This window comes from Somniosus microcephalus, chromosome 5 (assembly GCF_052327205.1).
Source record: "Somniosus microcephalus isolate GS21.2 chromosome 5, FLI_Smic_1.0, whole genome shotgun sequence".
Taxonomy (NCBI): Eukaryota; Metazoa; Chordata; class Chondrichthyes; order Squaliformes; family Somniosidae; genus Somniosus; species Somniosus microcephalus.
In genome coordinates this window covers 297590016-297607866 of record NC_140991.1, presented here as the reverse complement: position 1 = coordinate 297607866, position 17851 = coordinate 297590016, and the positions used below count along the sequence as shown (strand labels likewise).

The following is a 17851-nucleotide window of genomic DNA, read 5'->3' as shown; positions in this document are numbered from 1 at the left end:
GAAGCCCTGAATAGTCCTGTCCGTTGTGGCCCCGAAGCCCTGGATAGACCTGTCCATTGTTTCCCCGAACACCTGGAGAGTTCTCTCCATTGTTGCCCCAAAGCCCTGCAGAGTCCTCTCCATTGTTGCCCTGAAGTCCAACATACTCCTAGCCAATGAATCTATTGACTCAGGCATCTTCTCCACTGCAGCCATCAGCTCCGTGTGTCTGACCCGGGCCTGTTTGCTCATCTCTGCCAGGCGACGGACCTCATCTGCACTCTGTGCAGCAGTCATGACGACCTGCCTTGCCCTGCGGGGAGACGGTGGCCGAACTTGCCTATCCCCCCTGCGTTGCTCCATGCCGCTTGGTCCGGCAACTGGTTCATCCTCAGAGCCACCCCCCCTCCCCTCCAGGGGACTACTATCCCCAGTCTGCAGATGTCTCAGCTCCCGGGATTCTGCAACGGCTGGTCCGGATTCCTCCTGGTCCTCTCCTCCGGTGGCACTGGCACTGGCAGCTTCAGCGCGTTGAGCCCGAGTTGGTGCTGCTTCATCTGAAAGTGGGAGGTGGAAGAGTGGCTTTAGCAAAAGGACAGGTTTGCTGAAAGGCATGCCAGATTGCGGCAAGGCTCTGACATGGCTGCACCCTGAGGATGCATGCTGGCGGGGGGACCAAGTGGAAGGCAACAGGTGAAAAAGGTGAGAGTCTTACCCTCGCTGTCGGAAATGGGGTTGGCAGATGCAGTGGTCACAGGACCAGACAGACGTCCTCCAAGTATCTGGTGCACTCTCTCCTCCAGATCCGTGAGAGTGACCACTTGTGCAGGTCCGCCACCGGTTCGACGCTGCTCTTTTCTAATCATCGCCATCTTGGACTGCAGGGGAAAGAAGGGGAGGTTCTGTTACACGATGCCTTGAGACCTCATCGCATGCCCCCCATGGTGCAAGAGCCCTTACATGAGGCCTTGAGACCTCATCGCATGCCCCCCATGGTGCAAGAGCCCTTACATGAGGCCTTGAGACCGCATCGCATGCCCCCCATGGTGCAAGAGCCCTTACATGAGGCCTTGAGACATCTGTCCATGTGTGTGGCCAGAAAGGGCCATGGGTGCATACTGACAGATGGCCATTGGCGCATCATTGCAGCAGGGTGCCCGAAGTCAGCTGCAGATGGAGGGAAGCACAAGTTTGGTAAACCATCACTCACCCTAACGATCCATGTGAGGTCGTTGAATTTCTTCCTGCACTGAACAGGGGTCCTGGTCGCCATGCTGCTGGAGTTCACCCTCACAGCAACCTCCCTCCAAGATCGTCGATAAGCCTTCTGATTTGGCCTCTTGCCATTATCCGGGTACAGGACCTCCCGACGGTCTTCAACTGCAGCCACCAAGTGGTCCAGAGCCTCAGTGCTGAAGCTCTCTGCCTAACCTTCTCCATAATGAACAAGTTTGTACCGCCAGACAAGGGCGAGCGCCGAATCTGAGGCCTACAGGGCGTTGGGTGTTGAAGCTCAGTCTGACTGACCCACCCCTTTAAGAGCCGGCCGGCGCCTGTAGGTCTCGTGCTTTCCCATAATTGAGTTCACCTGCGCTGCGCCCGTCCGCGTCGAAATTGAGTAGCGCCTGACCTTTTGCGCCTTAAGAGCACCGTGCAACGGCTGATTTAGCGCCTCAATCCCCTTTGGGGGCGATGCAACCCAATATCGCGCCAGGCGGTGATAAGTTTCGTCTGGCTATAAACTTTGCGCATCGCTAGTTCTAACGCCTCAAGCGGGGCTATACCCAATTTCTAGGCCAACGAGTTTCCACAAACAATCTGTTTTAGTGACGTTGCTTGAGGGAGGAATTATTAGTCAGGACACCTGGAGAATTCCCCAGCTCCATAATATTAGCATGACATGCTACAGTCATAGGTTACCACAAAACCATTTAATAACCACAATTAGGTTCAATAACTTAAAATGGCAGTCCCCAAGCTGTATTCTCTATTTAAATGCTTTATAATAACTCGTGGAATGTAGAATCCATGACAATTTTTCTCTAAATCTGAATAAATTATGTTATGGGCACTTACTACTGACAGAAAAACTAGTTAGTAACAAAACTCAGGTTAAAATTGAAGCTGATTATATGTTACGAAGCACATCTAATATTGAATAACTTAAAGGCTTACTAATCCCTGAATGCTTAGAAGCTAAGTAGGTTTTGCTCTTGCAGTTGATGTCATCTGAATCCTTTGAGATTTTATTGTATTGTAATCATTCCTAGGTATCTGTCCTAAGTTGATGTTTTCCCAATTATATTCTGTTCCATGCAGGATGCCTTGGCAGCTCTGGAAACTCCAAAGAATCCACAACAACATAGCAGAAAGTTGAGTACTCCCCTATCTGAAGTCATTGGCAGGAATCTGAAGGTAGCTCTGGCAAATAGTAGACGGAATGTGGTAGCGCCATCTGCAGCCAGCCCACAACTTCATGTGCCTGAACCAGCGAAGGTAAAATAGGAGTGACGCTCTTCAGCACCAGGAGCTAATGCATTGTTCCTTAGTGGGCATTTCATTTCTAGATAAAAACGATAGCTTGGGGGAAAAAACACTTTCATATTTCTAATTGTAACACTCTACGTTTTAAGTATTGTATTTTTGTATCCATTTCCTTTTCCTGTTCTCAATCTTCATTTGTGTCCTTCACGTGTCGCTATAAACTCAGGTTATCAGTCGGGAACAGTGAAGCAATGTCACTCTGAGCTATTTTGAGTAATGGGTTGTCAATATTGTGACTCTGTGCTAGTTCAGACAACACTTCGCTTCCTGTGTTGATTGAAATAGGTCATGCTTACTTACTTTGACGAAGAATCTTCAAATCACAGAATGTTGCAGCATAGAAACAGAATATCTGGCCCATCAAGTCTCTGCTGGTGTTTTTCTCCATTGAGCTATCTAGTCTAGTCCCACTCACCTGCTTGCTCCCCATATTCTTTAATAGTCCTCTTTTTCAAACAACTATGTATCTCCCTTTACAATAAGTAATCAGTCATTGTTCTGTCTGATGACTTCTGTCTTCAATATAGTATTTGCAAAGTGCGGGTATAGACATTTATTTTAGGGTTTCAATCAAATTAAATAATTTGCCAAGTATATTAAACCTTTAGTTGGGGCAGCAGTGAGCGAAGAGACTTGAAATGACTCTGTAACCTGTTTTGTATACAACTATTCCAATGGACTCCCGGCCAGCCTCCCATCTTCAACCCCCAATAAACTTGTCATCCAAAACTCTACCCGTGTCCTAACTCGCACCAAATCCTGTTCACCCATCACCCCTGTGCTCGCTGACCTACATTGGCTCCTGGTTAAACAACGCCTCGATTTTCAAAATTCTCATCCTTGTTTTCCAATCCCTCCAAGAAATTGCCCCACCCTATCTCTGTAATCTCCTCCAGCTCTGCAACCCTCCGAGGTATCTGCGCTCCTCCAACTCTGGCTCTTGAGCATCCCCGATTTTAACCGTTCCACCATTGGTGGCCGTGCCTTCAGCTGCCAAGGCCCTAAGCTCTGGAATTCCCTCCCAAAACCTCTCTGCCTCTCTACCTCTGCTTCCTCCTTTAAGATGCTCCTTAAAACCTACCTCTGACCAAGCTTTTGGTCATCCTAATATCTCCTTATGTGGCTCGGTGTCAGATTTTGTTTGATAACGCTCCTGTAAAGCGCCGTGGGACATTTTACTACGTTAAATGCGCTATATAAGTTGTTCCTTTGTTTATTGATGCTGAAATGTTACAAATCTGTATCAATGCAGTACATTGATATATTGGAACTTAAATGAGCTTGTTTTAACCAAGTGAATTTTCTACAAATTGGAACACTTTTTCTCTTGTGTTTCATAATTCCCTCCTGTAAAACCTACCCACACGATATACAAGTACATTTACTGCAGCTTTACATTGTTTTCTATTTTCAACCTTTGACAGGAAGAACCTAAAATCCTGGCAGATGTAGTAATTTGTGTCAGTAAGAAGCTTGGTAAGAAACAGGGCGATTTGAATGCGATTGCAGCCTCCCTTGGAGCAGATTACAGGTATTCGTTTACAGCTGCTAAGCAGCCACTTCTCGATATGGATTATTCCTCCTTCAGTCAGGTTAAAATGAACTTTACACTGCAACTTGCGCTTTGCATTTGTGTTTTTAGGTGGAGTTATGATGAAACGGTAACCCATTTCATCTACCAGGGGCGGCAGAATGACGGCAGTCGGGAATACAAGTCTGTCAAAGAGAAGGGCATACACATTGTCTCTGAATACTGGCTGTTTGCAGTAAGAGAAATATTTCCCATTCGATGTAACTTTCAGTCTGGGGCCCAGTAAAAAGACACTTTTAAGAAGTGCACTCAAGGCCTGCAAACTGCTATTTATTGAAGTTAACTATTGACCACACATTACTGATCTTCCATACACACTTTTTCATATCTGTTTCACTGCAGTTTTATGTAAACTAGACATTACGTGTATATGTTTGCAATCAGTGATGGTCTCATTATTATGTTAATAGAGACAGTACTTTCTACTTCTTGCTGTTAGAAAGATAAGCTATAGCTCTAAAATCATAGAATTTTACAGCCGGCACTAGTTCTTAGTCCCATTCCTCTACCTGTTCCCTACACCCTTTTATATTTTTCTATCTCTTTTTTAAAAGCTGTTAATGATTTGGCTTCTACCACTGTTTCTGATGAGGGAAATCCATCTCCTAACAACCTTATGTGTGAAAAAAATTCTCTTAATTCCCTTCATTCTTTTGATCTTACATTTATGCCCTCAACTTACCGACTCACCAACTAGTGGAAATAGTTTGCATTTGAGTCGCTGATCTCAATTTTTTTTTAACAAATTTGGTTTTATTTCTCAAAGGTGATTGTTGCTCCTGTTTAAACTCGGGTTGTAGACCATTACTAGTGTACTTTGTTTATACAAATGCTTGATGCTTTTCTCAATTAAAATGACATCATAAATGTTGCTGTTAGACATGAGTGAAACCCATAATAGTCCCCTGTTTTAAACTGTACTACAAGAAGTAGCGACTTCTAGACAGATTTATTGTGCACATCATTGACTTGGAATTCTAAACCTGGTGATAGTGGTTAGAAATTGGCTAATTAAAGATTTGCTGGTATTAGTACTGCTCCTTGTAGGGAATTATGCCCCAGGTGTGTTACTCGGCAACTTTCAGGTATTTTGCAATTGCTGCTTTAACCAAACTTTTATCTGTTGGCATCTTTGGGTCACTTTTTGTGCTTTTCAAGTGGAAAAATTGAACACTTGAGGCACCCAGTTTTGACATCAAATACTGCAAGTCAGGGATAACATGGGGTATAGTAAGGCTCTATTTACTTCGTAACCCCAACACAAAGGAGCACCCTGCACACCGCGTGAGTTTTTCCATGGCCTGCCTAAGCGACATTGCTAATTTAATGACGGTTTGTACCATATTTCTGGGCAGTATTTTGCTGTTGGCATGCATCCACTATGATTTGAGTTGCAACTGCCCAAAAGTGTTTCATGTGGGACCATTACACTAGAAAGATAGATATGTTCATCTCTGGAACTTGGATTTGAAAACAACCCAGACTAATGGGATGAAAGGACAGTCTGCTAATTCGCTGCATCACTCGGTCCTCACCATGGTACTGACAAAATTCCTTCACTGTGACCTTTGGTTAATATTTTGAATTGGTTTGCTCTGTATTTAGTTTACATATTTAAAAAAAAAACTCGGAGAGTTGTGTTTTTTTTTAACAACTATTATTGTGGCTTTAATAAAGATACTCCTGCTTGATCTAAATTGAGGAAAACATACTACATAATGTAACATACTAAATTCTGCTTTTAGAATTTGTGCTACATGCATCTCTGCCCAAGCTCTGATTGTTTCATGTACTGTCTGTTATCTCTTCCCTAACTTCTTTTAATACGTGCGGATGCAATCCCTCTGGACCAGGGGTTTCATCCTCTCTAAGTTTGATTAGTTTATTAATTATTTCCCCCTTTTTTATCTTAAATGTCTTTATATCTTTTTTGATCTCTTCTGATGACATGTCCACCTCGTTCATCTCCCTGGTAAATACTAAGACAAAGTAATTATTCAATATTTCTGTCATTTTTCTGTCATTACCTGTGAGCTTATATTGTGCATCCCTTAGTGGCCTGATCCCTATCCTGATTTTTCTTTTGTTAGTTATGTGCCTGTAGAATACCTCTTTGCTATTCTAATTGTTTTTTTGACTTCTATCCTAACTTCTTCATATTTCCTTTTGTTATCCTCTCCTTTATTGTGTATGCCTTTTTCATTAGTTTCAATTTTATCCTTGCTCTTTATTCATCCATGGTGTTTCATTATTGGCTAGTTTGTTCTTGTTTAGTAGTGGAATTTATTTCTCCTAAACTCTCTTGATCACCTTTTTAAATATTTCCTATTGCCGTTCTATATCTTTGTCATTTTTTTCTAGTTTACCTTCTCTAGTTCCATTCTCATCCCATGAAAATTAGCTTTTTTCCAAACTATTACTTTGTTCTTATTTATGTCTTTTTCAATCTTTATCTTGAACCTTATTATGTTGTGATCGCTATTGCCTAGATGTTCTCCTATCTTATTTCTCTTATCTGTTCTGATTCATTTCCCATTACTAGATCCAGCAGTGATTCCTCTCTTGTTAGGCTTCTTGCTTACTGAGTAAGAAAGGGGTCCTGAACACAATGTAAAAACTCCATTCCCTTTTCCCCTTTCCCTACCTCTACTTGCCAGTTTATTTGGGGGTAGTTGAAATCTTCCGTGATTATTATTCTATGTCTTTATTTGATAGATTTGCTTACATATTGCTTCCTCCACTTCCCTTCCACTATTGGGTGGTTTGTAGAATACCCCTAGTAGCGTGATCAATCCTTTCTTATCCTTTATCTCAATCCATATGGATTTTGTTTCTATCCTAATGTTGGGTATGTCCCTTTTTTATACTGCCATTGTTATCTCTAATTTGTACAGCTACCCCACCCCTTTTCTTCTTTCTCTATCCTTTTTAAATGTTATATCTTGCAATATTTAACTGCCACTCTTGTTCATTATGTAGCTATATTTCAGTTATCCTACTACATCGGGCTCCTCACTATGAATTATTCATGGCATTATAGAATCTTACAGCACAGAAGGTGGCCATTTGGCCCATCGTGCCTGTGCCGGCTCTTGGAAAGAACTATCTAATTAGTCCCACTCCCCGCTCTTTCCCCACAGCCCTGCAATTTTCTCACATTAAAACATTTATTCAATTCCCTTTTGAAAGTTACTATTGAGTCTGCTTCCACCATTTCATGCAGTGCTTTCCAGATCATAATAACTTGCTGCATAAAATAATTTCTCTTCATCTCACCTCTGGCTCTTTTGTCAATTACCTTCAATCTGTGCCCTCTGGTTATGATCCTTCTGCCAGTGGAAACAGTTTCTCCTTATTTACTCTATCAAAACCCTTCCTGATTATGAACGCCTCTATTAAATCTCCCCTTCACCTTCTCTGCTCTAAGCAGAACAATCCCAGCTTCTCCAGTCTCTCCACGTAACGGAAGTCCCAGGTACCGTTCTATTAAATCTTTGCACTCTATCTAAAACCTTGACATCCTTCCTAAAGTGTGGTGCCCAGAATTGGACACAATACTCCAGCTAACCAGTGATTTATTGCCTCCAGTTCCCTCGTTTTGCATGGTCGTATTGTGGAGAAAATAGTGAAATATGCCAACAACCCAGTGGATCTTAAATTCCGTGAAAATTCAATGGCTACAGAAATATGAAGTTCCACAGAGAGTGCTTAGTACCAATATTTATTTTGATTCAAATAAAACTGCAGTGATGTATGCTCTCCCTGTTGAAGTTTTTATACTTTATGAATAATATGTCAATTAGATCACTAAATCTGGAACTCTTTGATACAGTGTGCTGATGAGCAGAAAAAAGTGCCTGAATATCTCTATCCTCATACGTACAATCCTAATATGAGCCTGGATATGAGTGCAGTTCAAGAAACCAAAGTCTCCACTCGCATGTGCTCTTCACAAGCGAGACACAGAGATGAGCAGGTATTGTAGGAATGTATAGTTGTAGTATAATTTGTGTGTCAGTGCTCCAAACCAGTACTGATTTCACAGAAACCCCACACTGCAGATAGAGGCCGTTTCGGCCCATCGAGCCTGCACCGACACATATCCCACCCGATCCCTGTAACCCTTACACCAACACATATCCCACCCTATTCCCGTAACCCCACGTATTTAATCCCCCTAACACTAAGGGTCAATTTATCATAGCCAATCAACCTAACCCGCACATCTTTGGACTGTGGGAGGAAACCGGAGCACCCGGAGGAAACCCACGCAAACACGGGGAGAATGTGCAAACTCCACACAGACAGTCACCCAAGGCCGGATTCGAACCCGGGTCTCTGGCGCTGTGAGGCAACAGTGCTAACCACTATGCCACCGTGCTGCCCATTCCACAATGAGAACAATGTGAATTCAGCTGTGAATTGTCCAGAAATTATTTAACTTTCAAAAATGTTTACTAGCAGATTTCCCACGTCTTTGCTCGCGAGTTGTTTGGGACCTGGAGTGCAGTTTCTGATGTTTACCATGGTTTCACAAAAACCTAAGCACATGTGGTTTGTTTGTCTATCATTGTAATAGTGTAGACGTATTGAAGCAATATATCACTGACGAGGTAAAATATTGCACAGCTTATTGATACTAAAATATATAGGCTGCATATATATCTCACAAACCCGCCACCTAAACAAAACTTGCTTAAGATACAAGGAGCTTTGTCCTTTGTTCTCTAAACCTCTTATTCTCAGTTATTTACATTATAAAATATGCTCTGCACTTTCTCCCACAGTGGATTTACAGTATTTACTTAAGATGCACATGTTTTCTTCTCGCCACCCCCCACCCCTTGCCAAAATATTTGTTTTACCCTCAGTTATTTCAATGATGAGATATTTTTCCTCCCCTTTATTTCACACGAGAAGGATTTGGCAAGGCTTGAGCCAGCAGCCACCTGTGCCAGTAAAGTAGACTGCCCATGCCAGATTTGCAGCCCCTGTATACATCCTATTAGCTGTGCAGTTGCTACAACGTGAATCCCAAACTTGGCAAATATCCTTTCCCCCCCCCCGCCCCACCCGCAGGTGTTCGACAAGGAGTGGTCCACAATGAGAATAGTCTGCCGCACTGTACACTGAGCTGAATTTGCACTCCTGTAGGTTTTCCCAGATGCTGTCTGTTGCCAGGATCACACCAGAACCTTTCCAGCTCTTGGTTCATGACCACCCTTGGATTGACTCCGGTGTAAGACACTCTTGAGTGTAGATGCAGAGACCTACTAAACTCTCGGAGGAGCCTTTTGATGGCAAAGTGGTGTATGGCAAGTAAATGTGTGTTTTGTTTGAGGGATGGAACAAAAAATAATAAAACTTCAAAGCTAACCTGGCATAAGGACCAACCTAACTTCTCCAGGACAGTTTGTCCTATATAAGGGCTATACCAATCATCATTTTAGCAATTGAAGGTGTTGTACTGGGGTTTTGTCCTCCACTTGGTGCATAATTTGGGTGCTGCACCCAATGCAATAGCCAACTCTCAAACCTCATTTTTTGGCACACCTGGATAGGCAGATGAGTTAGTCACGGGTGACTTGATTACTTTTACTTGAAAGCAGATCAATTTGTACTAGCAAAGAACAGTACGTTCTTTGTGTCCCTCAAGAACCAGAAATAGGTCCCTGGATAGCTCATTTTCATACAAGCAGATCTTTCTAGGCATCTCTATTCTCTCTGATTCTGAGAGTTTTACAAAAAATATAGACGGGGAACTTGTGCATGATTGTAGTAATCATGCCTTGGAAGTCACAATTCTCAAACGTTCTGGCTCTAACTAGTACTGACCCAATTTCTTTGCTGCACAAGAAGATCCTTTATCACAATTATTGGGTTAAATGATACTTCGGGACCAATTGGGCTTCTTTTTGTTAGCCTGTTTGAAGCGAATGGCTGCTAGCCAAGGGGTTACTCCCATAGAGAATTTTTCATTAGCTTCATGGAAACTTCCAATGAATAAAGTATATAATGTCAAATAGAAGATCGTTTTCTGATCATCTAGACCGTTCTTAGAGTCGGAATTCTGCAACCGCTCAGTCTGATTGGGAGCCGTTTTCCTCTAGTGGGTATCCCAGGGACGGGAAGGGCTCTGGAGCCAGGTCTCACTCATGGCAATTCAGCGCTGTCAGAGGGAATTACCCAGTGCCTTGAAAAAGCAGAAGGATGCTGCTACAGCAGTCAGAATATGCTGTGGGATCTGTCAGAGGCTAGTGGTCACTGGCTGAAAACAGAAATGCAGGTTCCTGCAGATGCAGAAACCTTCAGCCGCTAAGGCACGGTTTATTTTTCTTCCTTCAGCAGTAATTGGGAGTGAGAGGGCATCCTCTGGTGTAGCGATGCATGAGCACGGGTTGGAAATTAAATCTGGTCAGATATCCTTGTGTATCAAACTGGGGCAATAGTTGGAACTTTCATAAATTGATGTGCCCTTCTTGTGAATCTCTTGGCATTTGTGAATTGTCGCATCTGCTATGGCAAAGAACGCTGTTGCTGGCAAAGGTTGTAGCACATAGGATTAGGTTGTTCCAACCATTGAGAGTTGATCAATCTTAGTTAGCATACTGTTCATGCAGTACTTACTGGCTGTTCCACCAAATGTTGCATCCCCTTTTCGTTTAAATAGAAAAAGCTGTCATTCCTAAATTTTACTGCCTGCTCTCATAAATTAGTTTAAAAAAGGGATTTTGCAGTGTGAATGTTTGCAGACTGTTGTCCTAATGTGTTGACTGTACCAAATCCCTTCACTGATCACATCAGTTATTTGTGTCATTTGACCCCAAGGTACTTAGTAAGGTGATCAAGATGTAACTTGCCAGATGGTTGGCCAGTTGTGTGTTGCATTGAAACAATCTGGATGTTGAGAAGCCCTTGGGGTAAGGGAAGGGTTTGCCCCCTTGACATCCATGAATTAGGTGGCAGCAGACAGTGTCTGTGATGAAGCTGTGTAAAGTAACCCAAGCATCATCGTTTTGCCTTGACCCTTGAAGATACTACATTGACAGGTTTGACATGGTGCCTTAAATCTCTGTGCACTTCCATTATATTCCTTCCCTTCATCCTAGTTACCAGTTTAGCAGTCTCCAGTGATGTCCGAGGATATAATCTATAGGGGAATAAACAATTAGTTATTTTGTACGCTAATCTTTTCAGGCGCATATGCTACAACGCACACTTTCATCAGGCATCTCCTTGGGCATTGCAGGGGATGCATTTTATTTTCAAAGGTGCCTTTGGGTAAAACAAATTGACACTCCAGTAGGGAGCAGATCCTTGTATATAGGAACGGGATTGGTAACGTAAAGTTGTGACATTATGATGTCTGAAACATCTTAAAGACCATCTCTTATCTGATTTTTCCCGGTATAATTTGGCCCAGTACATATGCTAGTGTGAAAAGGTTGATAGAGAGAAACTATTTCCTCTGGTGGGGGTGTCCAGAACAAGTGAGCATAACCTTAAAATTCGAGCTCGGCAGTTCAGGGGTGATGTCAGAAAGCACTTCTTCACACAAAGGGTAGTGGAAATCTGGAACTTCCCCCCCCCCCCCCCCCAAAAGCTGTTGAGGCTGGGGGTCAATTGAAAATTTGAAAACTGAGACTGATAAGATATTTTATTAGGCAAAGGTATTAAGGGTTACGGAACCAAAGCGGGTAGATGGAGTTAAGATACAGATCAGCTATGATCTAATTGAATGGTGGAACAGGCTCGAGGGGCTGGATGACCTACTCCTATGATAGTAAGCACATCAGCTTGCCTATTGGTGAGTTTGAAAGTGTGGCCCTCAAAGGATGTTGCTTCTTCGGATTGTGGTTCTCCATCAAAAGTTAGCGAATACCTGTGACTTGGACCGAAAGGCCAACCCTCCTTCTCCGTGTACTAGTTAGTAAGATTACTTTGAATGGAAATGTTTTTTTTTACCAGCTGCAATCTGATTTAACCAATCCTTTTCCTGGGAAATGTTGTGAACAGCTCTTGTTTTATGTTATGTTGTATTTTTATTGGTTAGTTGTACTCTACCTTTCTGGACTCATCACCCTAATGGAAACACCCTTGTCCTGACATCCAAAACTTCATATTGTATCACAAATATCAGATCAATCTATCATCAGACCACTATTTTAAAACTTGATATATATGAGTTGCTTCACTCTGGGATTTGCACACATTGTGACACTTCAAACTAACAAACTTGCATTTTTGTGCATACTCTTGATTTTCTACCATTTATTATAAAAGATGCAAGCAGTGAGATGTAAATTAAATATGATTTTGTTCATGGCTGTTTTCCAATGCACAAAAATGATTACTGCTGGTGAATTTTTGACAGACTTATTCTGTACCAGCGAATGAGGAACTGGAAAGTGAAAACGATGAACAGTCAAAGGATGAAAAAACTCTCCAGGAGGAACAGTATGCTCAAAATGAAGGATGTGGAGGTAAATATGAATTAGTTGATTATCAGCCAGCAAATTCATTCATCTCCATATTTGTTCCCTCTTTCTAGCACTCATTTAAAGGCGAAACAATATTTTTCATTATTTAGGTGCTCTGTGGCTTTTGGCATTGTATCCTTGAAATTGCTGTTGCCAGTAATAGCAGATGTAGCCTTAACATGTTTGATTAATATCCCTCATTCTGCTATTTGAACAGGGCTAACACGCTTGCTAAAATAGGGTGTAGAAAATGCCATATTAATGCATTAAAACTTCATGTACTAATACTCTAAATAGTACTTCAAAGCAGGGACTCAAGTAATTCTGGGCAATTATTTGTTATGGCATTTGTGCACTAGGTTTGACAGTTTCAAAACGGGACTTGCTGAATGGCTTATGGAGTCTGTGCGTTATAAGCAATTTTTTGAGAGATCTGACCCTGATGTTTAGATATTGTCTGATGGACCAAACTCCTCGGCTGGAAATGGCACCATAGAAGTTTACAGCACAGAAAGGCCATTTGGCCCATCATGTCTGCACCAGCTCTTTGCTGGAGCAATTCAAAACTAATCCAACTGTCCTCGTCTCTCCCCAGGGCCCTGTATTTTCCTCTGCCTCAAATATTTATCTGCTTTTCCCTTTTTTAAGGACACTGTTTTCAAAGGTTTTGAATGATTTAAAAAAAATTTTTTACTAAGGATTGTACCCCAATCTAACTAGAAAATAGTTTTGTATATTTTTGAAATTTATTTTCAGTGATTTAAAATTGGGTTACTCACAGGTGGTGGATTGACACTGATTTAAAATGCTTATTTTTTGTGATGAACCTGTATTAATTAAACTTTACCACTCTTAAATATATCAAGGAATATTTTTTAAAGCAAATTAAAAAAAAAAAAAAATTACGTTTTAAATCGCTGTCTGATTGCGCTAGTTCAAGGCAGATTTTGCGTTCGGCGATATACAAATGAGTTTGAACGGAAACTCCAGGGTGGGGGGTGTTGGGAGAGAGAGAATGCTTTTCAAAACAGCCAGAATTGCTGATTGCGTCCAAAGCAAAAACTCTACTGCTAAGTAAGAGACCGCTGCAGTAGAATGGGTTCACGCCAGGCAGGTCCATCGCTGACCAAATATCAGGGCATAACATCATAGCGCAGACCACTCTGGGAACACCAAAAAACCACTATTGGTAGTTTACATTGACTTCAAGGCAGTATTTCACACAGTGGACCGGAACTCAATTTGGTTACGTCTAAAGCAAGTGGGTGCTCCAGATAAATTGGTCCGACCCATTTGACTCCTATACGAAGGTACAACCAGTTGCATACACATAGAGGATGATCCCAGTGCCGCATTCGAAACTGGATCAGTACTTCAACAAGGATGCATCTTCAGCCCTGTTTCTGCTACCCATGGATTGGACATTGGAGTGCATTGCTGGTGGAAGCAAGAACGCCGATGAACTGGGTTTGGAAGCATTCCCTGACTTCGACTGTGTGACATTGCCTTACAGTAATGCTACAGATAGTAAGTGATTTTCCTCAAAGATGAGGCTGAACCATTAGGCCTTGAGCTCAACTGGCAGAAAACCAAAGTGCAGCACCTCGGAATCGCAAATCGCCCACTTTCTACCATTGTGAACAACAAAATCATAGAGGTAGTTGACAATTTAAACTACCTTGGGAGTTCGATAAACTGCTCAGGTGCCTCTGAAAGAGAGATACACCAGCGAGTAGAAATCGCTCGAGGTTTTATGCGATCTCTTGACAAGAATGTGTGAAGTCATGAATCCAACTAGCAACCATGTCAGCCGTGGCATAGTGGGAGCACTCTCGCCTCTGAATCAGAAGAAGGTGGGTTCAAGCCCCACTCCAGGGACTTGAGCACAAAATCTGGGCCGTCACTTCAGTGCAGAACTGAGGGAGTACTGCAAGGTGCAGAGGTACCGTCTTTCGGATGAGATATTAACCGTCTGCCCTCTCAGGTGGACATAAAAGATCCTGCAGCACTACTTGAAGAGCAGGGGAGCTCGCTTGGTGTCCTGGCCAATGTTTATCCCTCAACTAACACCTAAAACAGATGACCTGGTCATTTATTTCATTGCTGTTCGAGCTTGCTGTGTGCTATTTGGCTGCTGCATTTCCTACATTACAACAGTGACTACACTTCAACCAAGGTCAGATTATACAGCTGTCTTGTTATCCCAGTCTTGACATATGGAACAGATACATGGGCTTCTAAAGTTTGTGACCAATCAAGACTGGATGCCTTTGACCAATGGTGCCTTCGATGAATACTTGGAGTCCACTGGTACAACTACATCAGGAATGCGAAGATCAGAAGGTGCACAGCACAACCGTCTATCTCCGAAGCCATCAATCTCCAACGACAATAACAACTTGCATTTATGTAGCGTCTAATGTAGTAAAATGTCCCAAAGCGTTATCAAACAAAATTTTACACTGAGCCAAATAAGGAGATATTAGGACAGGTGAATGTGATTTTAAGGAGCATCTTAAAGGGGGAGAGAGAGGAGAATGGGTTTAGGGAGGGAATTCCAGAGCTTACAGCCTAGGCAACTGAAAGCACAGCCGCCCGTGGTTGAGCGATGAAATTCAGCAACGCGCAATAGGCCAGAATTGGAGGAGCGCAGATATTTCGGAGGGTAGTATTGCTCGAGGAGGTTACCTCGGAGGAGCGAGACCATGGAGGGATTTGAACACAAAGATGAAAATGTTAAAGTCAAGGTGTTGATGGATCGGGAGCCAATGTAGCCACTGTTTCTGCTCATCGACCCTGTCCACACTGCACTGTGTCCCTGGGAAGGTCACATATGCAGATCTTCTGTAGTGTAGCTCGTTGCCATGGATACGCTGTTTTATAATGTGTTATTATGTCATATAACGCACCCTCTTAGAACCACTGATTTGATATGCCTGAATACGTCAAATGATCTTATTTGCATGGTATTCTGAATTGTTACTGCTGTTTTGAATATTGAATCCCACACATCTGTTCAATTGTCCATGCACACTGTAAATCTGCGAAGCCCAGTACACACAACAAAAACACTGGGAAGGGATGGCAGAATATCAAGTTTGGCTCACTAGCAGTGTTCCCTGTGATTTATTTTTTTCGGGCCAAGGGGCTGTGCATGCGCAGTTTAAGAATTTTAAAGTCAAAGCATTGATGGATCGGGAGCCAATGTAGCCACTATTCCCACGCGCACGGTTTTTCTATTTAAAAGCCGGCTGCGCAGGACCCCTGGAGTGTGCGGCCGCACAGCTTACAGGGAACATTGCTCACCAGGAATTCCAGGAGTCTGGCAGTACTAGCGGGGTCGCAATGCGGGGGGATTCTTCTGTTCTGGCGACACTGGTGCCCAATGATCTGAGGATCTGACTGCACTGGGGTGTGGCTGGCAGCATGCAGGGAGTTGGAAACCCTGAAGGCTCTTTGCAAATATCTAAATATTAGCTAGTATTTGGACTCTGGAGTACATATTTTATAGACATCGGGAGATGTAGGTAAAGATATAGACCCATAATTTGATGCCCTGTTATCAGCTCGCACTTCCAGCAACTTACAGGGCAAAAAAATTTCGGATTGATAGGTGAGGGAAAAACGACTGACTAGTGGGGACGCTGCGAGATGCCCCTGCTCCAGCAAACTCTGAGCCATAGAATCTAAATAAAATGCCAACTCTTGGAGGTGATTTTGCCAATGGGGACGTGATGGAGGCGGGACTGCCGCTTGTCGGGTTTTAGCCCCGCCTCCATCCATGTCCGGCCAACCCACGCTATTTTCCCTTGATTGACCTCGTTAAGCCCGCCCAGCGGGTTTAGCAGGCAAATTACGGGAAAGCCGGTGACGGGGAATGTCAGCGTATGACGTTTCATCTGTCAAACAGCTTTGAGAAGCTGTCAAACACTGACATTCTCTGTTGTTTGGTGAGTTCTTGTACTCAAGACTCACCAAACGTCTTTCCTGAGCAGAAAGCAGATGGCGGTTGCATCGGAGAATGCAGCAGCCATTCTGTCATCTCTGCCGTGGAGATGCCGGAGCCTCCGGATCCCCAACGATTGAAACCTGCAGGAAGAAACAAAGGTAAGGAAACTTTTTCCAACACTTTTCACTCACCTCACATACTTACCTCTCCACACTTGCACCCATCACTCACCTCCACAGCGCACTTTTCGACCCCTCTCACCCCCGCAGATCCACTGCTCGCCTCGCTGACCCTGGCGGGGTTTCCCGACATCGGGAAGCCCACACTTCTGTTGGAAAAATGGGGATAAGCTTCTTAACTGCCAGTTAATTACCTGTTAACAGGCAGTTAAGTGGCTGTAATCCCCTTCCCGCCTCGAGGAGACGGGACCTGGCGCGGGTCGGGTACCCACCTCCTGGGAAGATAGCACGGAGGCGGGATGGGTACAGGATGGGTACCCGCCCCCAGTTTCTGCCATTTTCCAGCAGTCCTGCCTCCCCAGAGCTGGCAAAATCGCCCCCTTGGAGTCCTGATTCCGATATATTATAGTGCTTTTGGAAGAGGGAAAAAAAAAATTCCTCTACAGAGTTCATCAGATTTGTTTTTTTTACATATTCATCCCTTATGTACCTTGTTGCAGATTTGACAGAAACTTCTGAAATGAGAGAGAATTTTCAACGTCAGTTACAGGAAATAATGTCTGCTACAAGAGTGGAGAAGTCAGTCGGGCACCGTGGAGCCATGTCGAGAGGAGCTCTGGAATACTCCCCTTCATCAGCTGATAGCGCTGTTCGTTCAGGGCGTAGCAGAGCACTGGAATCCCTCAGGTGCTCGGAGATTATTTTTTGTTGACTTTATGGCCATTTTGCTATCGTTATCGTTATTTAAGCTTATGGGGTTAACCTTTTTTAATAAAATTACAATTTAGAGTGGTTTTTACAAATAGCTATGGAATGATTTGGTGCAATTTTGATAAACACATCACAAGAAATTCAGATCTGCCATTTTACAAACTAGTGTGAGGTGGGATCTGCCTACAGCTTGTTAAATCCAGTTTTGCTGATTGTTCCTGTTCGGTCATTGTGTTTCCTTGTAGTTGCAACTCAGCTAGATTTTGGAACACTAGTTTTATTTCTTGGTCGAGTGAGAATTCAAAAAGTGCATTATTAAAACTGAGGATTAAGTGCTTGCATTAAAACATATATAATGGGTGGCTATTATAAAAACAGTAATAGGGACAGATGTTTTGTGCTAAACTTTTTCTACAGA

The 17851-nt window shown here is 43.1% G+C and overlaps 1 protein-coding gene across 2 annotated transcripts in view; it reads left to right on the top strand.

The window, feature by feature from the left end:
* The window catches only part of topbp1 (DNA topoisomerase II binding protein 1), a 121321-nt gene that overhangs the window by 69515 nt on the left and 33955 nt on the right, over positions 1-17851 (top strand). For both annotated transcript variants that reach the window (XM_085989196.1, XM_085989197.1), the window contains exons 15-20: positions 2299-2475; positions 3948-4054; positions 4166-4289; positions 7947-8090; positions 12489-12597; positions 17223-17409. In XM_085989196.1, coding sequence (XP_085845322.1) covers positions 2299-2475; positions 3948-4054; positions 4166-4289; positions 7947-8090; positions 12489-12597; positions 17223-17409 — 848 coding nt within the window. The remainder of the gene's footprint in view (positions 1-2298; positions 2476-3947; positions 4055-4165; positions 4290-7946; positions 8091-12488; positions 12598-17222; positions 17410-17851) is intronic.